The sequence below is a fragment of the Castor canadensis genome, chromosome X, assembly GCF_047511655.1.
Source record: "Castor canadensis chromosome X, mCasCan1.hap1v2, whole genome shotgun sequence".
NCBI lineage: Eukaryota > Metazoa > Chordata > Mammalia > Rodentia > Castoridae > Castor > Castor canadensis.
In genome coordinates, this window is record NC_133405.1 from 661,616 (window position 1) to 682,924 (window position 21,309).

At 38.0% G+C, this 21,309-nt stretch overlaps 1 protein-coding gene across 5 annotated transcripts in view; it reads left to right on the top strand.

Moving 5' to 3' along the window:
* The window catches only part of F8 (coagulation factor VIII), a 110,639-nt gene that overhangs the window by 54,529 nt on the left and 34,801 nt on the right, over nucleotides 1-21,309 (top strand). For all 5 annotated transcript variants that reach the window (XM_074064187.1, XM_074064189.1, XM_074064190.1 and 2 more), the window contains 8 exons: nucleotides 5,529-8,316; nucleotides 14,206-14,359; nucleotides 16,390-16,599; nucleotides 16,823-17,051; nucleotides 17,240-17,422; nucleotides 18,843-18,959; nucleotides 19,549-19,620; nucleotides 21,172-21,257. In XM_074064187.1, coding sequence (XP_073920288.1) covers nucleotides 5,529-8,316; nucleotides 14,206-14,359; nucleotides 16,390-16,599; nucleotides 16,823-17,051; nucleotides 17,240-17,422; nucleotides 18,843-18,959; nucleotides 19,549-19,620; nucleotides 21,172-21,257 — 3,839 coding nt within the window. The remainder of the gene's footprint in view (nucleotides 1-5,528; nucleotides 8,317-14,205; nucleotides 14,360-16,389; nucleotides 16,600-16,822; nucleotides 17,052-17,239; nucleotides 17,423-18,842; nucleotides 18,960-19,548; nucleotides 19,621-21,171; nucleotides 21,258-21,309) is intronic.

Here is a 21,309-nt window from a genome sequence, read left to right on the forward strand (position 1 = left end):
GGTTTTATACCCTTTTTGCATTGAGATGTCTTTCAGATGCAAATGGGCATTTCCTAGGGAGGAGAAGTGTCTCCTTGACCTCCCGTGGTCTGTCCTTCACCACCACCAACAAATGTTGGCGAGGATGTGGGGGGGGGTGGAAAAGGAACCCTTATACACTGGTGAAGGGAATGTAAGCTATTACGACCACTTTGGAAAACAATATGGAGGTTTCTTTAAAAACTAAACATAGATCTGCCATATGATCCAGCAATCCCACTCCTGGGGATACACCCAAAGGAATGCGACACAGGTTACTCCAGAGACACCTGCACACCCATGCTTATTGCAGCACTATTCACAATAGCCAAGCTCTGGAAACAGCCAAGATGCCCCACTATTGACAAATGGACTAAGAAAATGTATTTATATGCAATGGAATTCTACTCAGCCATGAAGAAGAATGCAATTTTATCATTTGCAAGTAATGGATGGAACTGGAGAACATCATCTTAAGTGAAGTTAGCCAGGCTCAGAAGGCCAAAAATCACATGTTCTCCCTAATATGCGGATTATAGACCTAAAACAAATGCAGTAATGTTATTGGACATGGGTCACACACTAAGGGGAGACTGTGCACGTGAGGAATAGGGAAAGGGAAGGAATCATAAAACTTGAATGTGGTTGATGTGCTCACTGTAGAGCAGCAAATATAGTAATCTTATTAAACTGGCAGAGGCTACTATGGGAAGGTGACTGGGAAGTAGTGAAGAAGTCTGGTAGAGATGAACCAATGTGGATTGCAATACATAAGTACGTGGAAGGAATGCTAGGAATCTCTCTGTATAGCTATCTTTATCTCAAACTAGCAAAAACGCTATGTCTTTCTTATTATCTCTTATGGTTTCTCTTCAACAAAGTCAGAGAAGAAGCGGGCAGAATAGGTTCTGCCTGGAAGTATGTGTTGGGGGGTGTTTGGAGGGGGCTTTGGGGAAGGGGTGGCACAAACAATGTAAACACATGTAAGTAAATGTAAAAGCGATAAAATAATAATTAAAAAGTACAATTCATCTTTTTTGTGTCACATCTAAAAAGGCTTTGTGTAAGCCGGGTGTCAGCCAGTAGCGCATGCCTGTAATCCTAGCTACTCAGAAGGCAGTGACAGGAGGATTGCAGTTTGAAGCCAGCTGGGGAAAATAGTTCAAGAGACCCTATCTCAAAAATACCAAACACAAAAAAGGGCTGGTGGGACAGAATAGAGGACCCGCATATAAATCCACACAGCTATGCCCACCTTATTTTTGACAAAGGAGCCAAAAACATAAGATGGAGAAAAGACAGCCTCTTCAACAAATATTACTGGGAAAAGTGGTTATCTGCCTGCAGAAATCTGAAACTAGATCCATGTTTATCACCCTGTACTAGTATCAACTCAAAATGAATCAAGAACCTTACTATCAGACCCGAAACTCTGAAGTTAGTACAGGAAAGAGCAGGGAATACTCTGGAAGCAATAGGTATAGGCAAGGACTTCCTTATAGAACCCCAGCAGCTCAGCAACTAAGGAAATGAGAGCAAAGACTCTTCTCCTTATATCTATTAGTATCTTACTAATTTCTGTTATTATTTACCACTAATGTGAGTTCCTTCTAAATAAGTTTTTTTTTGCAGAATATTTATGTGGGTATGTCCTTGAGGCATCAGGAATGAATTTCAGACTAGTAGGATTTCTCTTTTTGACAGGTGATTATGTATATAAGTTTTCAGGATAATTTCTCTCCAGTCCATCAAAATCAAGGTTACAAGTTGTTTACAATTCCTCCCCTCATCCACAAAACAAACTTCACTGTGAAAATGGCTTGTCTATGTAATTATTTGTCTGGATCCCATGTTTCCCACTTCTTGAGGCTTGTATGGAAAGAAGTCTAGCAAAACCACTGCTACTGATAGCCTGTATATCTTGATCTCATTGTTGTAATTTTTTTTACAACAAAGTTTTTTTGTTTGGGGGGATTGTTTGTCTGCTTGTTTGTTTATTTTGCAGTACTGGAATTTGAACTCAGGGCCTTGTGTGTGCTAGGTAAGCACTCTACCACTTGAGCCATGCCTCCAGCTCTACCACAAAGTATGAAAAAGTATGCCATCCTGGACTTTTCTGAAATATTTGGGTCATAGGCAGCTGCTCTTTGTATCTTCTGATACCTGTTTGACATTGACTGCACTTACTCTATTTTGTGTTTCAATGGCTTCATATATCTATTAGTTTAATTGGAGACAGAAACAGAGAGTAAGGCTGAACTTTTATCCACTATGTTAAAACCAGATCATCTTTTGAAGTACCATGAAAGGCACACCAGGTGACCATTAGGAACTAGAAGACAATGGCCCTTTGGTAGTCTGGTTTGCTGCCAGTTTTTGTAAAGAAAGTTTTACTGGAACACATATATAAAAAGTGATCATTTTCTATGATATATTGTTTCCTTATAATTCTTTCTTTCTATTTCATCCAGTTGAATTACTATTTCGCCTTGTGTATACACTCCATGGTCTTAAGTTATGGAAACTGTATCTTGTGTTTATATTAATATGCCAAACTTTCTGATTTCACTTACCTCTAGAATCCACAGATCACTTTCGGAAGTAGGTACCTCCTCTGAGTTTCATGAGTTCTGTTCCTTTCTTGTTCTATACTGTTTTTAATCTTCAAATAAGGTACACATATATCCTGACCAAGGTTTGTTAACAGAGAGGATGAGTGGGCCATGTTGGGTCAGTGCAGACCAGGATTGGAGCTGAAATGAATAATTTAAGGGCTTTTGACTCTTAAAGTTCTGTTGTTATGCCTGAGATCAGACTAATTATTTCCATTTCTCAAGGAAGACAGTAGCTAACTGATAAAAAGGGAAATGGACCTCAATAAGCAGGTATGGAATGACATTGGCCAAACTGATACTAGGGCTTAATTTTGAAAGGGGCTGGGATTTGTAATGGTCATCAAGAGATTTTAGTTATATCCACATTGGCTGAAATTTTGTGATGGAATCAATTTCTTGTATTGCATGTGTGACTAAAAATAAATTTAAAACATTATAATTAATTCATATATCTCAATCTAAGAGCTTAAAGAAGAATAGATAATTTGGTGAAAAGTCAATAAAATAGATAACCAAATAAAATGTACAGGCTAGTCTCCTGCCTCTATGATTTAACATGAATTTGGGGTTAATGTTATAGTCTGAATATGTTCTAGTCTGTGCTGATTCTTTCTAGACCTGAGGCTCAGTTATTAGCATGGGACTTTTGTTTTCATCTCAGGTTAAGGTCCTGGTATCCATGTCTTATCAATACTCTGTAATTGCTTCCTAAGTATACCTGCATTTGAGGTAGATTTTCTGTGTCCTTGAACATTAAAAATGTTTTTATTAATAATTTGACTGTATATATAATGCAATGAGCAGTGATTCCAAAGTATATTTGACCTTAGAAACCCTTTTCATGGACATCCCATTATCTCACATGGCTCTATGGAATATGCTTTCAACAAATCCAGATGGATTTATCGAAAAATCCAGATGGAATTAAGATCTTATCTGCAAACATGGTGAGAGATGACAAGGCCATCATTGAGATATCTTTTAGATTGGTGGATGTGTTTTATCTTTTATGTATCTATGTTACCACCATGGAATTGCATATTATAATTCATTGCACTCCTACACTAAGCTAACTGTCTATGTTAGAAATTAATATTGCTACCATTGTGGCAGGATTTTTATATTAGATAAGCCCTAGTCTCAAGTGCTGCTAACGTGTGCTTGCTTATCCTGCAAATTAGTGTCAATAGATGCTAATATCATGTATCAGTCAGTTTTTCATCACCCTAATGAAATGCCTGAGGCAAGCTATTCATGAAGAAAAGAAGTTTATTTGGCCCACAATTTTGGAGGTTAAAAAACAAATGGCATAGCACAAGCTTTTGCTGGGACCTCATGACAAATGGCAAATGGTGTAATACATGTAGAAAAAGGACCAAATCTCAAGTTAGAAAGCAGAGAGAGCTGAGTGGGGCCAGGGTCAGGCTTTTATAACAACCCTTTCTTTTGAGAACTACCAAGAGGTCACAAGAGAATGACCTTAATCCTTTCTGAGAGCATGTCACCAATGACCTAAGGTTCCACCACCTACAATATTGCCATCATGAGGACCAAAGCTTTAATCACTTAGAGACAAACTACATAAACCATAGCACGTGTTAAGATGATTTCGATGCATTTTACGATGGGGTAGATACTATCAGCCTTATTTGTACATTAGGAAACTGGAATTTAGGGAGCTTAAGTGACTTGCTCAAAGTCACACAACTGGTAAATGGTAGAGTCAGGGTTTGAATCCAAAAAGTCTGACCCTCAAACCTGTTGTTACAGAGCCTATGTAAAAACCTTCCTGAATCAAATCATAATCATGAAGTAATTATTTGTGTGGCTATTAAGACTCTTCATTGTTGAGTGTTTACCCTAATATTTATTCATTTTTAATCACAGCACTTGCTTGCAGTCACAAACAGGAATTGCACAAGAGCAGCAATGCAAAAAACATTTTTACCACAACTGTTGAACTGTTACATGTGTCAGGAACTTAACTCAATAACCTGTGATGTAATGCCCTTTTTTTTCTCATTTATTCATATGTGCATACATTGGGCCATTTCTCCCCCTCCACTCCCTGCCCCCTCCCTCTCCCCACCACCCCCTCACTTCCAGGCAGAATCTGTTCTGCCCTTATCTCTAATTTTGTTGAAAAGAGAGTATAAACAATAATAAGAAAGACAGCATTTTTGCTAGCTGAGATAAGGATAGCTATACAGGGAGATTCCTAGCATTGCTTCCATGTATAAATGTGTTACATTCTAAGTTGATTCATCTCTAACTGACCTTTTCTCTATTTCCTGATCCCCTTCTCATATTGACCTCTGTTGCTTTAAAGTTTCTGTATTAGTTCCTCTGCAGTGAGGACCTCAAATACCATCATGTTTTTTGGGTTTTTTACCTATCCCCATACCTCCCGTGTGTGCTCTCACCTTATCATGTGACCCAAGTCCAATCACATTGTTGTATTTGCCCTAGATCTAAAGTCCACATATGAGGGAGAACATATGATTTTTGGTCGTCTGAGCCTGGCTAACCTTGCTCAGAATGATGGGCTCCAGTTCCATCCATTTACTTGAGAATGATAAGATTTCATTCTTCTTCATGGCTGAGTAGAATTCCATTGTGTATAGATACCACATTTTCTTGATCCATTTGTCAGTAGTGGGGCATCTTGGCTGTTTCCATAACTTGGCTATTGTGAATAGCACTGCAATAAACATGGGTGTGCAGGTGCCTCTGGAGTAACCTGAGTCACATTCCTTTGGGTATATCCCCAGGAATGATGTATTGCTCTTGACCAGTATTTTTCATTTGTCTAGGAGTGGGAGAGAATCTCTAAAATAGAACTTGCTTGGAACCTGGGTTATGGGTAACCAGAGTCTTATTCTTGTTTATCTCCAGGTCTGTGGATTCTAGGGTGCCACAACTCAAACTTTCGGAACAGAGGCATGACGGCCTTACTGAAAGTTTCTAGTTGTAACGAGAATGCCAGTGATTATTATGATGACACATATGAAGAGCTTCCAACATACTTGCTGAGTGAAAACGGTATCATTGAACCCAGAAGCTTTTCCCAGAATTCAAGGCAACCTAGCACTAAGCAAAAGAAATTCAAAGCTGCCCCAATTCCAGAAAATGACACAGGGAAAATTAAAACTCAGTTTGGAGAGAAAACAGGGATGGTTAAAGTACAAAACTCCTCCTCCAGTGATTTGTTGATGCTCTTGGGACAGAGTCCTACTCCACATGGGTTATCCTTATCAGATCTCCAAAAAACCACATATGAGGCTATTCTTGATGATCATTCACGTGGTACAATAGATAGTAATGAAGGTCTGTCTGGTGTACCTCTGAACTTGAGTGAAAGAAATAATGATTCCAAGATATTAGAAGTTGATTTAATGAATAGTCAAAATTCACTGGGAAAAAAAATATCATCAGTGGACAGTGGCAGATTTCATAAAGAGAAACGATCACATGGATCTGCTTTGTTGACCAAAGATGATGCTTTATTCAAAATTAATATCACTTTGATAAAGACAAACAAGGCAGCTAATCATTCAACAACTGATGGAAAAGCTCACATTGACAACCCAACATCAATTGAGAATAGTACATTAGTCTGGCAAGATACTGTATTAAAAAGCAGTACTGATTTTCAAGAAGTAGCATCTTTAATTCATGAAGAAATGCTTATGGACCAAAATAATACAGCTTTGAGGGTAAATCATGTGTCAAATAAAACCACTTCACCAAAAAATATGGAAACAGTTCACCAAAATAAAAAGGGCCCTGTGCTACCCAATGCAGAAAGTCCAGATATGTCACTTTTCAAGATGCTATTATTGTCAGAATCAGAAAATTGGATAAAAAGTTCCCATGGAAAGAACTCCCTGAACTCTGGGCAAGGACCTACTCCAAAGCAATTAATATCCTTAGGATCAGAAAAGTCTGTGAAAGATCAGAATTTTTTGTCAGAGAAGAATAAAATGGTAGTAGAAGAAAATGAATTTACAAAGGACACAGGACCTAAAGAGATTATCCTTCCAAGCAACAGGAGTGTATTTCTTTCTATCTTGGCTAATGTACAAGAAAATAATACACACAATCAAGTAAAAAATTTTGGGGAAGACATAGAAAGGAAAAAAGCATTAATCCAAGAGAATGGAGTTTTGTCAGTGACTGGCACTAAAAAGAATTCTCTGAAGAACTTTTTCTTGCTAAACACTAGACAAAATGTAAGTTCACATGAGGAAACAAATGTACCAAAAATCCAAGACACTGGGTCAATAAATGATTCAGCTAATATAATAGAGATTCACATGGCCCATTTCTCAAAAAGAAGGAAGGAAGAGGAAACAAACTCAGAAGGCTTGGAAAATCAAACCACACAAATGTTAGAGAGCTATCTAAGTACCACAAGAATGTCCCTTAATCCAAGCCAGGGAAATGTTATTGCTCAACACAGTAAGCAGGCTGTGAAACAACTTGAAATCCCACTAAAAGAAATTGAGCCTGGGAAGGGGCTAATTATGGGTGACACCTCAACTCAGTGGTCCAAAAACATGAAATATTTGACCCCAGGCATCCTTATACAGATAGACTACAAGGAGAAGGGGGAAGAAGCCATTACTCAGTCTACCTTATCTGATTCTCCTATGAGGAATGTCACCACTCACATTAGTAGTTCTGCATTACACATTGTAAAGGTATCAGCAGTTCCATCAATTAGACCTGCAGGTGCTGAAATGATAAACTCTTCTCATTTTCTAGCCTCAGCCTATGGTTATACCTTTAAGACAAAAAGCACTGGGGTTCAAGAAAGCAGTCATTTCTTACAAGAAGACAAAAGAAATAACATTTCTTTAGCCAGCTTCTCCCCAGAGATCATCAGGGATCAAACAAAGGTTGGCTTCCTGGGGACAAGTGAAAAAAACTCCCTCACATACAAGAGTCTTGAGAACACTGTTCTCTCTCCAGTCTTGCCTGAAGCATCTGGCAAAGTTGAATTGATTCCTAAAGTTCCCATTCATCAGGAAGACCTTTCACCCACAGAAACTAGCCAAGAGTCTCCTGGCCACTTGAATCTCATGGAAGAGATCCTTCTTCAGAAAGCACAGGGAGCTATTAAATGGAATAAAGCAAATAGACCTGGAAATGTGCCCTTTCTGAAAGGGGCAACAGAAAACTCTGAAAAGACTCCCTCTAAGTTGCTGGATCCTCTTGCTTGGGATAACCAGTATGTTACTGAGATACTGAAAGAAGAGTGGAAATCCAAAGAGAAGTCACCAAAAAACACATCCCTTAAGACAAAGGACACCATTGTTTCACAGAACCCTTGTGAAAGCAGTCATTCAACAGCAGCAAATGAGGGACAAAACTGGCCCCCAAAAGAAGCCACTTGGGCAAAACAAGGAGAGACTGGAAGATTGTGCTCTCAAAACCTACTAGTATTAAAACGCCACCAAAGGGAAGCAGCTATTACTACTCTTCAGTCAAAGCCAGAAGAAACTGACTATGATGATACCATCTCAATTGAAACAAAGAGGGAAGATTTTGATATTTATGGTGAGGATGAAAATCAGGACCTCCGTAGCTTTCAAAAGAGAACACGACACTATTTTATTGCAGCAGTTGAGCGGCTTTGGGACTATGGGATGAGTAGATCCCTTCACATTCCAAAAAACAGGTATGAATACATTGGTTATTACTTTGTCCTGCTATTATGACCTTTGACTTTACCAGATGCTGAAATGGTAGAAAATCAACCTTATCTATTAACCTTATGAGTTGCAGAAGGAACTGAGAGGTAGGAGAAATATGTGTGATAAAGAGGTTAAGGGTGTACATAAGGTTGTTTTCCAAGATATGGGGGATCCAGAGGGTGAACTGGATGGTTTGATTTTTAGGGGAGCAAAAAGAGTTTGAGCAAGGAAGAGAAAGCTCAGACAAATTTGGAAGACAATCATAAGAAGAGTCAGCCAGTCAACAAATATTATGGAGCACCTACTATATGCAGATACTTTGTAGACATTGAAGTGCAGCACAGTAGAGTTCACATTCTCTTGGGGAGAGCAAGAGATAATAAGTAAGGGAAAAATTGTGCTATGAGAGGATAGAATAGAATAATATGGTAGAGTAACAGGCAGGTGTTATTTTAGCTGTGGTGGTCAGAATCCTCTTTGAGGAGTTGAACCCTAAAATACTAAGAGGCCAACTGGTGGAACTCTGAAAGAAGATGTTCCCAGAGAGAACAGAAAATGTAAAGGCAAGTTTTGCATATTTGAAGGACAAAAAGAAAGGGGCAAGTACCACTGGAGTACAGTGAAAAATTCAGATGTGGGGGTGTGAGGTAGTAGAAGTGAGCAGTAGGTGGGTAATATGGGTCCTGGAGGGAAGGTAGAGCCCCTTCATTACTCATGATAACTTTTCCGCCTTGCTTTCTATCTCAAGTGAGCCTTCTTTGTTGCACATCAGCCATACATTATTTTCCTAGTCCACTGACTTTGTACTCTCCTGACTTCTATCTTACGTTTTCTGTTTCTTCTTAACTCTCCAACACTTTCCCCTCTTCTCACTCTTATCTGATGCTGTGCAGTTAATCACATTTAATGACATTTGTACCCACATACTCTGCCTCACGCTCATGACAATAAATGGAGCACACCTTTTGTACTTGGTCCTCTTTCTTCTCCCCTCATGAAAAACACTGCTCCAGCAATTCCCTCTTTTCTCTCTCACATCATCAATGTCTCCTTCTCCACTAGATTAGTCTCATCAGCATCAATCATGTTATTATTAATGACCATTCCTTCATTTCAGTTATTCAGAACTCAAGGCTTGAAGTTATTCATAACTCCTCTTTTCTCACATATACAAATCTAATCCATCAGAGGATTTTGTTGACTATAATTTTTTTTAAATTTTTGATTATGGACTGAATATTGGATAAGATGAAAGTACACTGAAATGGAAAGGTGAAGATGACTGGGAGATAAAAGCAGGTTACAAAACACTGCTTCTATAATAATAAAAGTCTATTGAAATAGAATCAGAGGCCACTCCAGCAGGCTGAAACCAGGTGGGGACTCATGCAGGTGAACTCAGTTTCCCACAACTCATCTGCCCACTGAACTGGCCATTGTCTCTATCTTTCCCTGAGCAGACTCAGACAAATTATTATATGGCCTTAAGCAAAGAACAAAGAAGGAGAGCCCTTGTTCAGCATACATAACTCCATGGGTGAATAAGCCTACAGTCAATCTAAATGGAAATTTACAAAATGAAGCAATTATTGGAAATGAAAAATGATCTGAATGAGCTGACCTCTTGCATCACAGTGTCAACAAGGTGCTTCCATATTGGAAAGAGTCAGTAAGAAGAAATTCGTTTTATCAGGTTCTTGGAGCAAAGATATGGTATGTTCTTTGCTCCTGCAGAAAAACATCTGGGTGGGATGTCGTGTAGTGTTGTGTAAGCTTGGGAGAGAGACTGGGTGTGAAGAGGACTAAGAACCACGGTCACTCACAAAGGAAAATGCAACAAAGAAGAGTCCTGCATATCAGTATAGCCAGATCATCCAAAACTATGGGAAATAAGTTTTTAAGGGTGAACCATCAGGTGTTTTCCTGAGGTGTTAGGCTCTGAGTTGGAACTGTCTTACTTGCATTAAGACCAAAGTAAGCAGAGGAAGGAAACATCAAAGATCAGACCTGAAACAAATGGAACGGAGATAGAAAAGCAACAGATAAGATCAACAAAACTGAGCTGGTTTTTTGAAAAGCTAAACAAAATAGATAAATGTAGCAATGATATCTAGAAGGTATTGAAGAGAAATGATGAATTCTAGCTGCCAGCTTAAATTTCATACCCATCAAGAATAAGATTCAAAATGAAGTTGAAATAAATACATTTTCAGACAAGAAGAAACAGAGAAAATTAACTACTAATGACTCACTAAAAATGTTGTAATGTTATACTTGCAACAATGTAAAAGTGATGCCAAACAGAAGATGTGAGAGAGCAGAAGGAAAAAGAGTAAAGAAAAAGTAACTGTGAATAAATATAAATAAATGTTTGCATAAACAATGATAAAATATTTTATGAGCTTTAAGATATATAGAATTGCTTTTTTCACAGTAGGCTTGCTGCCAGAACACAGGTGTCATGAAAACCATTGCTAAATTTAAGGAAAAACTGGGAAAGGAAAAGATTCACATCAACATCATTGTCATTGGTTACTACTGGCCATCTGATCTACAAATAGGATATGATCAACAGCAACAGAAGAGCCATCAAAAACTGAGAAAGTCTCCTGAGATGGGAAAGGGTTCCTTCAAGTATGCCTGAATCTTGGATAAACTGAAAGCTGAGTGAGAGCATGATATCACCATTGACAGTGCCATGTGGAAATTTAAGTCCAGCAAGTATTATTGATGCCTCAGAACAGAGACTTTATCAGAAATATGATTACAGGCACATCTCAGGCTGACTGTGCTGTCCTGATGGTTGTTCCTTGTGTTGGCAAATTTGAAGCTGGTATCTCCAAGAATGGACATGGCCTTCCGAGTTAAACTACTGGGTTGTGAAACAACTAATGATATTAACAAAGCAGATTCCACTGTTCCACTCTACAGCCAGAAGAGATCGAGGAAATTATTAGGGAAGTCAGACCCACATAGAAAACTTGGCTACAGTTCCAACACAATAGTATTTGTCAATATCTAATTGAAATGGTAACATCATGCTTGGGTGTTAACATACCTTTGTTCAAGGGATAGAAAATGACTGGGGTTGTAGCTCAGTGTTAAAGTGCTTGCCTAGCCTGTGCAAAGCCCTCGGTTCCGTCCCCAGCACTACAAAAAAAAAAAAATGAATGTGTCTGCCAAAGGTATTCACTGTGGCAACATGGCTGGTGGCAGCAAAAGTGGAAGTAGCTGTCCTCATCGCTAAGGTGGTTATGCAGAACCATTCAGGCCCAATCAGTGCTTGCTCTGCACCTGTGCTCAATTATCACATAGTTCACATTGCTTGCAAGTTTGCTGAGCCAAAGAAGAAAAATTGATTGCTATTCTGGTAAGAAGCTGGAAAATGGCTCCTGTGATGTTTAATTTTGATTGTCAACTTTATTAGATTGAGATATACCTCAGAGATTAGTGAAGCACATCTCTGAATGTGTTTGTGAGGGCAGTTCCAGAGACAATTAGATCATGAGGGCTCTGGCTTAATCAATGGTTTAATCCACTGATGGATTCAAAATTTGAATAGACCATTGGGAGGTAGTGGAAATATGGAAGATGAGGCCTAGTTAGTTATACAAAGTAGGTCATTGGGGTCATGTCCACTAGGAGTTATTTCTTGCCCTGGCCCCTTACTATTACCTACTCTCTGCTTCCCAGCCACTTTGAAGAGACAGCTTTGCTCCATTCCAGCCTTTCTGCTGTGATGCTCTGCCTCACCAACAGGTCCACAGCAATGGACCAAGTGACCATGGACTGAGACCTCTGAAACCATGAGACAAAATCAATCTTTCCTCCTTTAAAATTGTTTCTCTCAGTCTGACATGGTGGCACATGCCTGTAATTACAGCACTTAAGAAGCTGAGTCCAAAAAATTACAAATTCAAAGCCAGCCTGTGTTACATAGTGAGACCCTGTCATTCATAAATAAGTTAATTAATTAATTAAATAGTCTGAGGTATTTATCACATCCATGAAAAACTAACAGTTATCATTTTAAATTATAGTTATATTTTTTATAAATTATAGTTTTTTTAAATTTGGTCTTGAGATCGCTCTCTTGAGAGTGACCATAATTTCTAGGGGACCTGAAGTAGGAGAATGTTAACTTTGGGTGTGTTAGTCAGGGGAGATACAATGAAGAAGCAAAACCAAAATGCAGAACAAAGTAAAATAGTGACAAGTACCTAGAAACAAATACAATAAAATCTTTACATGGAATTTTCTATGAAAAAATATGGAAAATCACTGAGAAACAATTATGGAACAGAGCAAGCTTTTTCTAAAGTTGATGCAAAAATGCAAACAGCCAAGAATACCCAAGACTTTCTAAAGAAGCACAAGATGGGAGGAATTGTTCTATTGCATACTGAGATTTATTTTAAACTTATAGTAACTTAAGCAATGTGAGAATGGGTATGAGGATCAACAAAAGGTAAATAAAACAATAGAAAATATAAAAATAGACATACACGTATCTGTACACTTGCTTTATAACAAAAGTATCACAGAATAGCAGTTTTCAACAAAAGGTGCTGGGAAATTTTGGTATGCTTATGGAAAAAAAAAGTGAAAAAAACTAAACTTTATACCTAAGTCAGAATATACATAAAAATCCACTCACTCAAATTGCGTGGATAGATAAAGCCATAAATATTTTAAAAAGAGAAAAATAAAAGAATGCCATAACCTGAGGGTAGAGAAAGAAAGAGACTTGACATCAAGATACTAAGTGAAAAAACCATGAAAGATTTTAAAACACATTTCATTGTATTAGAATTATCAACTTATGCTCATCAAAAGATAACATAAAAAGAATAAGATCAGCTGCAGAAAGGGAGATGATGTTACCTTATTGATCAGGGAAATGCAAAATAAAAACCAGAATGAGACTATTATGCAACCACTAGAATGACCAAAAATACAAATATGATCGAAACCACATCTTTGTGAGGATTTGGGGCAAATGAAAATGTTGCAGCTGCTTAGAAAGCTGAAATATGCATGTGCAGCAATTCCACTCCTGGATATATGACCAAAAGAAATGCATATAATTTGTTCACCAAAAGACATATGCCAGTTATAAGCACCAAAATTTAGGAGGAATTCAAATTTCCATGATTGGTACATATCAATACAATGGAATACCATGCAACAGTGGGAATAAACAGGCTATGGCTACACAACAATGCAGATGAATCTCACAACCATAAAGTTTAGTGAAAAACCAACAAAAGTATATGTACACTATGTTTCCATTTACATACTTCAAAAACAGACAAAACTGAAATGTATTCTTTAAGGATTGTGGGCATAAAAGGTAAAATTATGAAAAAAGCAAAAAATGGACAAAACAGACAAAACCCCTGCTTTCAGGGAGAGAGTATTTCAAGGAAGATGAAGTGGTTAACTGTGTAAAATGTTGCATAAAGATACTGCAAACTCCTGACCTCTGTGAATTTGCAAATTGAATTCACAGAGATGTGCAAAACCATATACCCCAACTTACTCCTTCTCTAGGGTTTATATTCTCAGAGAATTGCATTACCATGCATTCATTTGCCCAATCCAGAAACCTGAAAGCTGCCTTTAATCCTCCTTTCTCTCCTCCTTGCCCCATTGCACTTGCAATCCATCATTAATTTTATTAAATATATCTCAAATACAGGGAAGGATAGGCCTGGTGGAGTGGCTCAAGTGGTAGAGCATTGGACTAGCAAGCATGAGGACCTGAGTTCAAATCCTATTACTGCAAAAAAAATACAGGGAAGGCAAGGAGGTGAGGCATTTCTTCCTCCTTGGTCCTTCAGGATACTGCTTTCCCTCTACTTTTTCTTCAGGGATCAGAGTGGCAGTGCCCCTCAGTTCAAAAAGGTAGTTTTCCAGGAATTTACTGATGGCTCCTTTACTCAACCCTTATACCGTGGAGAACTAAATGAACACTTGGGACTCTTGGGACCATATATAAGAGCAGAAGTTGAAGACAATATCATGGTGAGTTAAGGACAGTGGTATTATGAGAAAATTAATTTTATATGTTTAGTTTCTGATTATAAAAATCAGTTATTCTCACACTTGAAAATCTTTAAAGTATAGAAAATAAAGAAGCCAAAAAATAATGCTTTAATTGTCATTTTTGGTGTATGTTCTTTATTTTTCCTATGTATTTTTCTCTTTATGTATTCAAAATTATACCATATATAATTCTGCTTCTTATTTTTCACTAAATATTATGTAATAAACATTGTTATATCTTCAAAAACACTTTCTAATTAAGAATGGATGCCATATAAGTAGTTTGTTATATGGCCAGGCATGGTGGTTAATGCCTGTAATCTCAGCTATGTGAGAGGCAAAGATGGGAGGATTGTGGTTCATTGCCAGCCCAGGCAAAAGTTAGCAAGACCCTATTCTCAAAAACAAGCCAGGCATGGTGGTTTATGCCTGTAATCCCAGCTAGGCAAAAGGCAGTGGTCTGAGAATGGCCCCAGACAAAAACACATGACCTGATCTGAAAAACAAACTAAAGCCAAAAGAGCTGGAATTGTGGCTCCAGTGGTAGAATACCTGCCTAGCAAGCACAAGGCCCCAAGTTCAAACTACAGTACTGCCAAAAAAATAGTTCTGTAAAGAAATGCAATGTATGTGAGCATTTTAAGACTCTCTTATGAATTGGCTGCTAATGTCCTTTGCAAATTTGTCTTTTTCAGACAAATTTATTGTCTCTTAATTTTATACGTGATGTTTTTAAAATAAAATAAATTTGAGTTCTTACATAGTAACGCATAAATCTTTCTTCCTTCATTCATTGCTTTTGTTTATAAAATCCCCTCCCTATACAGAATATTTTAAAAATCATCTGTACTTTCTCTTACAGCTTAATTTTTTACATTTAACTATTTAATTATTTTTTAACAGTACTAGAGTTTAAAGTCAGAGCCTTGTACTAAAATTATGTGATTGTGGGTACATTCTTTTTTGACTTGAATTTTATTTTACTTTCCATGTGTTCTATGATAAATATGCATAATTTTTTAAATCTGAAAAATAAAATAAATCTTCAGAAAAGATAATATGTATTCACCCTATGTTAGAACTCAGGACCTTGGACTTTACCTGCTTTAGCCATACCCCCAGTCCTTTTTATTTGTTTTATTATTCAGATAGGGTCTCACTGTTGCACAGCGCCAGCCTTGGTACTGAAATCTTCCTACCTCTGCCTACCATGTAGCTGGAATCATAGGCATGTCTGTAATTACAGGGTGCCACCACACTCAGCTTGTTTTTTCAGATAAGATCTAACTTTTTTGCCCCAGCTGGCCTTGAACTGGAATCCTGTCATCTCCACCTCCCAAGTTGGAATGACTTTTGGGTGTTTAAGAATTTTCTCCTGCCAGGAATGGTGATTCATGTCTGTAATCCCAGCTATTTGGCAGGTGGAGGCAGGAGGATTATGAGTTTGAGACCAGCCTAGGCAAAGTTCACAAGACCCCATCTCAATGAATAAAAGTTGGGCACAGTGATATGTGCCTGTCATCCCATCTACATAGGAAGTGTAAATAGGATCATGGCCCAAACCTCCCCAGGCATAAGCACAAGACCCTATTTGAAAAATGCCTAAAGCAAAAAGTGCTGAGGGCATGGCTTAAGTGGTAGAGTGCCTTTCTAGCAAGTGCAAAGTTCTGTGTTCAAAACCCACTACCACAAAAAACAAAGTGCTGGGGGCATGGTTCAAGTGGTAGAGCACTTGCCTTGCACACATTAGGCCCTGGATTCAAAAAAAGACTTTTCTCTTTGCATCTTTGAGTTCTTGCTTTATTTTAAAATCCAAAAATTCCTCAGAATTTCCTTCATAGATCTTCAGGTTTGTATTCAAACAATATCCATCCTCCTTCCTCTTCCTAAGGTACTAATAACTTGGATGTAGACCAAAAGATGGTCATTCCCATTAGGAATGTACAACAGAAGCTAAGAACTTTTATATCCTAGATGATTATTGCTTTTTTTTTCTTTTTACTGTGCAGGTAACTTTCAAAAATCAGGCCTCTCGTCCCTACTCCTTCTATTCTAGCCTCATTTCTTATAAAGATGAGAGACAAGGAACAGAACCTAGAAAAAACTTTGTCAAGCCTAATGAAACCAAAACTTACTTTTGGAAAGTGCAACATCATATGGCACCCTCAAAAGATGAGTTTGACTGCAAAGCCTGGGCTTACTTCTCTGATGTTGACCTGGTAAACACGTCTTCATTATGCTACCAGCATTCTGGTTTAAAACAAATAGTCTTCATGTTGTCTGCAAAGAATTTTAATGTTTGTCCTAAGCACAATGAGAAGCTTTAACTAGGGGAATCTACTGAGAGGGATGAATCATACTGTGGGAAGGTGGGAGGCAGGTTACAGTGACACAAAAGTTGATGCAAAATGTACACCAAGGATTAATGTTTGTCCTCTCTAGGAAAGAGATGTGCACTCAGGCTTGATTGGACCCCTTCTGATCTGTCACACTAACACATTGAACCCTGCGCATGGGAGACAAGTGACAATACAGGAATTTGCTCTGTTTTTCACTATCTTTGATGAGACCAAGAGCTGGTACTTCTCTGAAAACATAGAAAGGAACTGCAGGGCACCCTGCAATATCCAGATGGAAGACCCTACTTTTAAAGAGAATTATCGCTTCCATGGTAACATATTCCACACCCAAATATTATTCACTGTGAAATGCAGTCTGCACTTTTTCAAATGAGTCATGGTCCACAGACTTGGACATTGTATAACTTAGGAGTGGAATCATCATAGATGTCAGTATTTTTGGTGGAGTGAAGAAACCTCTACACTAGATTTTAATAGTTTTGTCTGTGCTCTTCTCCAGCAATCAATGGCTATGTGATGGATACACTGCCTGGCTTAGTAATGGCTCAGGATCAAAGGATTCGATGGTATCTACTCAGCATGGGCAGCAATGAAAACATCCATTCTGTTCACTTTAGTGGACATGTGTTCACTGTACGGAAAAAGGAAGAGTATAAAATGGCAGTGTACAACCTCTATCCAGGTGTGAGCTGGTTTGTGCTCTTTATACTACCTACTGTACTTACTGAGCCCTTACTCTAAGTGATCTAAGCACCAGTAATACAATCAGTGAACAAAGCACACAAGGCCCCCTGCTCTCAAGTAACTTACTTTTCGAAGTAACTTGTACCTATGTGCAAAGAGAAATAAATTATCAAATGAAAAAGGTAATTCCAGGTACATGCAATTACTATAAAGCAGAATAAATGAGTAATTAACATCATAGTACTTTACTAGGAGTCTTTTTTCATTTTCCATCTCAAATCCAACATGCCACCAGTAGTTACCAAAAATGGCTTTACTTATATATGTACCCAGTATATTGATTAAGCACTACTGGTGATGTTGATCAAAACACAGTTTTATTATGAGTCTCACTGTCCGTTTAAAACAGATTTAGTAGTGGGAGTAAACTTCCCCTGTTTGTTTATAACAATTCTGATAAGATATGTGACTTTTCTGCTCATTTTTAAGTAATAGACTGCAGTCACTTTATATCACAAGTACAGTACAGCTCAAATAAAAACTATTACAGCATTTGTTCCATGCCATTAATCAAAATTCTGAACTTTAGCTGAGTATGGTAGTTCAGGCCTATAAATCCCAACACTCGGGAGATTGAGGCAGGAAAATCATGAGTTCCTAGGCACTTGGGACTACATAGTGAGACCCTGTCTCAAAACTCTTGAGCCTATATCAGGCTGGAAGTCAGCATTAGGAAAAGGAGATAAGGTTGAGTCCTCTGCTTCCCCCCTCTCCAGCATGGATAGATTAATGGTAAGGGAATGGACTGTTCTTACCTACTCATAACTGACATTGTTGTAAGCTAGTTTCATACTGTCTGTACTTGACAGATATTTAAATCTGACTATCTCTTACAGGGCACTTTCAGGGATGCCTTTTGGGGAATGTCATGAACTGTCTTCGGCCTGGTTGGCTCCACCTTTATTCTGGGTGCTCACTGTAGCTCATTCCTTATCAACTCAGTATTTACCTCCAGCTTCTTTCTGTTGGGTTAACTTTGCCCAATGAGCTGAATCCAAGAGCACCTCACTCAAATTTTTCTGTTCCTTGGAGCTCACATCTGGTCATTGGGAAAACACATTTTGCTCTGAAAACCCCTGGGGGTGCAGACCAATCCCAATGCAGCAGTATTCTCCTGTGTCCAACATCAAAAAATTTTGTCACCCTGTCTCTCATTTCCTTCAAGGGGGATGGACAGAACTCAATCTGCAGTGCCTCTAACTGTAGAGAACATATAGCAGGAATTTGCAGTTGGAGGGGTCCAAGAATGGTGGAACTGGATTTGGTAGATCAATTTTAATATTTCACATAAGCCAATGTATTTCATGCTCATTTTTTGGTGAAAAGAAGTAATTTTTGTTCTTTTCGGTTTTGAAAAGGTGTTTTTGAGACAATGGAAATGCTACCATCTAAAGCTGGAATTTGGCGAGTGGAGTGTCTTATTGGCGAGCATCTACATGCTGGGATGAGCTCTCTTTTTCTGGTGTACAGCAAACGTGAGTAGCACTGTGGGCAGAGGTTCTTTGCCTATTCAGCCTACTTCTGTAAGCTTTTCTTCTTCTTGGAATGATTGCCTTTGTCTGTATATAAATATAAGCTCATATCACATTAAATTTAAAATGAATATTGCTATTAGAAACCATCAGTCTTCAGAGGACATATACTGGAAGCTTTGTACATTTTGAACCCGAACCTCTATTATTTAACAAGCTGGTGCTTTAAAAACTCTTCATTTTTCACAGTAGTAGATTTTGGAACTTAATTTTGATTTGATTACCTAAGACAACATACAAATATCACTTGGAAGTACATGATTTAACCCTAAACAAGTAAGAGAACCACCACTGGTTTACACGTCTAGGGACCCTAGTTTCCTCAGCTGCAATATGTGAATAGCTGTAACATCCTATCTGTTAGGATGAGTTAAATGAGATAGCAAATAAAATACTTAGTACAGTTCTTGGGACATAATAAGCACTAAAAATATTAGCATTTGTTGGTATTCTCTCCATTTTGATTGCCTTATACTTGAGAAATTGAGTTCTTTGTGCTTCTAGCTACTGCGTTTCCCCTGTTTGATTTCAGAGTGTCAGATTCCCCTGGGAATGGCTTCTGGACGCATTAGGGACTTTCAGATTACAGCTTCAGGACAATATGGTAAATACTGTTATTTTTGCTTCAAGAATCGGGAATGATTGTATCTTTTTTTATCTCTATTGAACAGTTTCAAATAAGTAATCCTCCTCCATGCTTTTCTTAATTCTACTGCCTCTCAAATTTATCTCCTCTCCATTTCCCACTGTGACCATCTTAATACAGGCCACATTAACTTATCACCTGGGCAATGACCTTGCCTCCTAAAGTATCCTCCCTACCTTTAGTTTTGCTGCCCTGAGCCCACTCTCTTCACAGCAGCAGAAAACTACACTTTCCCATGAGCAGTGATGGTAAAGCTTAAATAGAATCTATAGAGGGTTCTAACACATTGTTTCAGAATAAGGATTGGCAAACTATTTCCCAGGGTCCAAATCTAGCCCACCACCTATTTTTTATGGTATGTGAGCTAAGAATATTTGTTTACATTTTTATTACCATATATTAAATGTACAAAATAATAGATCTCATTGTGACAATTTTGTACATGCATATAATGTACTTTGATTATATTTACCCCCCACTCCTCTCCCACATTCCCCTTTCTCTTCTCAAATAGTTAATTTTTCCATTTTTAAATTAAGAAAAAAATATTTCATGATGTGAAATTATAAAATTCAGGCTGACAGAGTGTCTCAAGCAGTAAGAGTGCCTGCCTAGCAAGCATGAGGCCCTGAGTTCAAACCCCAGTGCCACCAAAAAAATTTTATAAAATTCAAATTTTATTGTCCATAATAAAGTCTTATACTGGAACACAGCCACACCCACTCATTTACATATCATCTATGGCTCTAGCAGCAGTTACATAGCTGGAACACAGGCCATATAATCTGCCATTATTTACTATATAACCTGTGACAGAAAAACATTTGCCAACCCACATTTTAGAAGGCAAAAATTCCCCTTAGAAAAGAGGCTTGAGATTTATTTACTAATGTAATAGGACTATGCTTTGTAATTTGTTTTTGCCAGTACTGGGATTTGAACTCAGGGCCTCACATTTGCTACACAGAGTGGTTCAAGAAGTAGAGGGCCTTTTTGCATTGGCTTTTTGTTTGTTTTTGAGACAGGATCTTCCTTTATGCCCAAGCTGGCCTGAAACCTTGATCTTCAATCCTCCAGATGAGCCTCCTATATAGCTGAGAAAACAGGAACCAGCCACTGTGCCCAACATGAATTTCATTTTATTTCTTTTATTTTTATGAATTTTTTTTCAGTTTCAATTTTCTGATTTTTCTGCAATAACATACATTGTGTGATAAAGAAATAATAGCATTTGGTATTTTCTGAAAACAGATCCCAGCATCAGCTAATTAGAGATGCTAACAATCAACAAAATTACTAAATTTTAGAAAAATGCAATATACAACAGCAACAGTAAGTAAGCAAACCCTTTATTAGATAGTAATCAATACTTCTAGACTACAAAACTTTTGTGCCTTTCTCTTTCTTCTCCGCAACTAGGAGTAACCTTTCTGAGCAGAGTAATGTTGTTTCCAAGTGTTTAGGACCAACTCAGTTGAATATAATTTCTCTCCTCTTTCTTGGGAAAAGGACAGTGGGCCCCAAAGCTGGCCAGACTTCATTATTCTGGATCAATCAATGCCTGGAGCACCAAGGAACCCTTTTCCTGGATCAAGGTTAGAAAATTTTATTGATGATGGGAAATGTATCACATTCAGTCACACTACT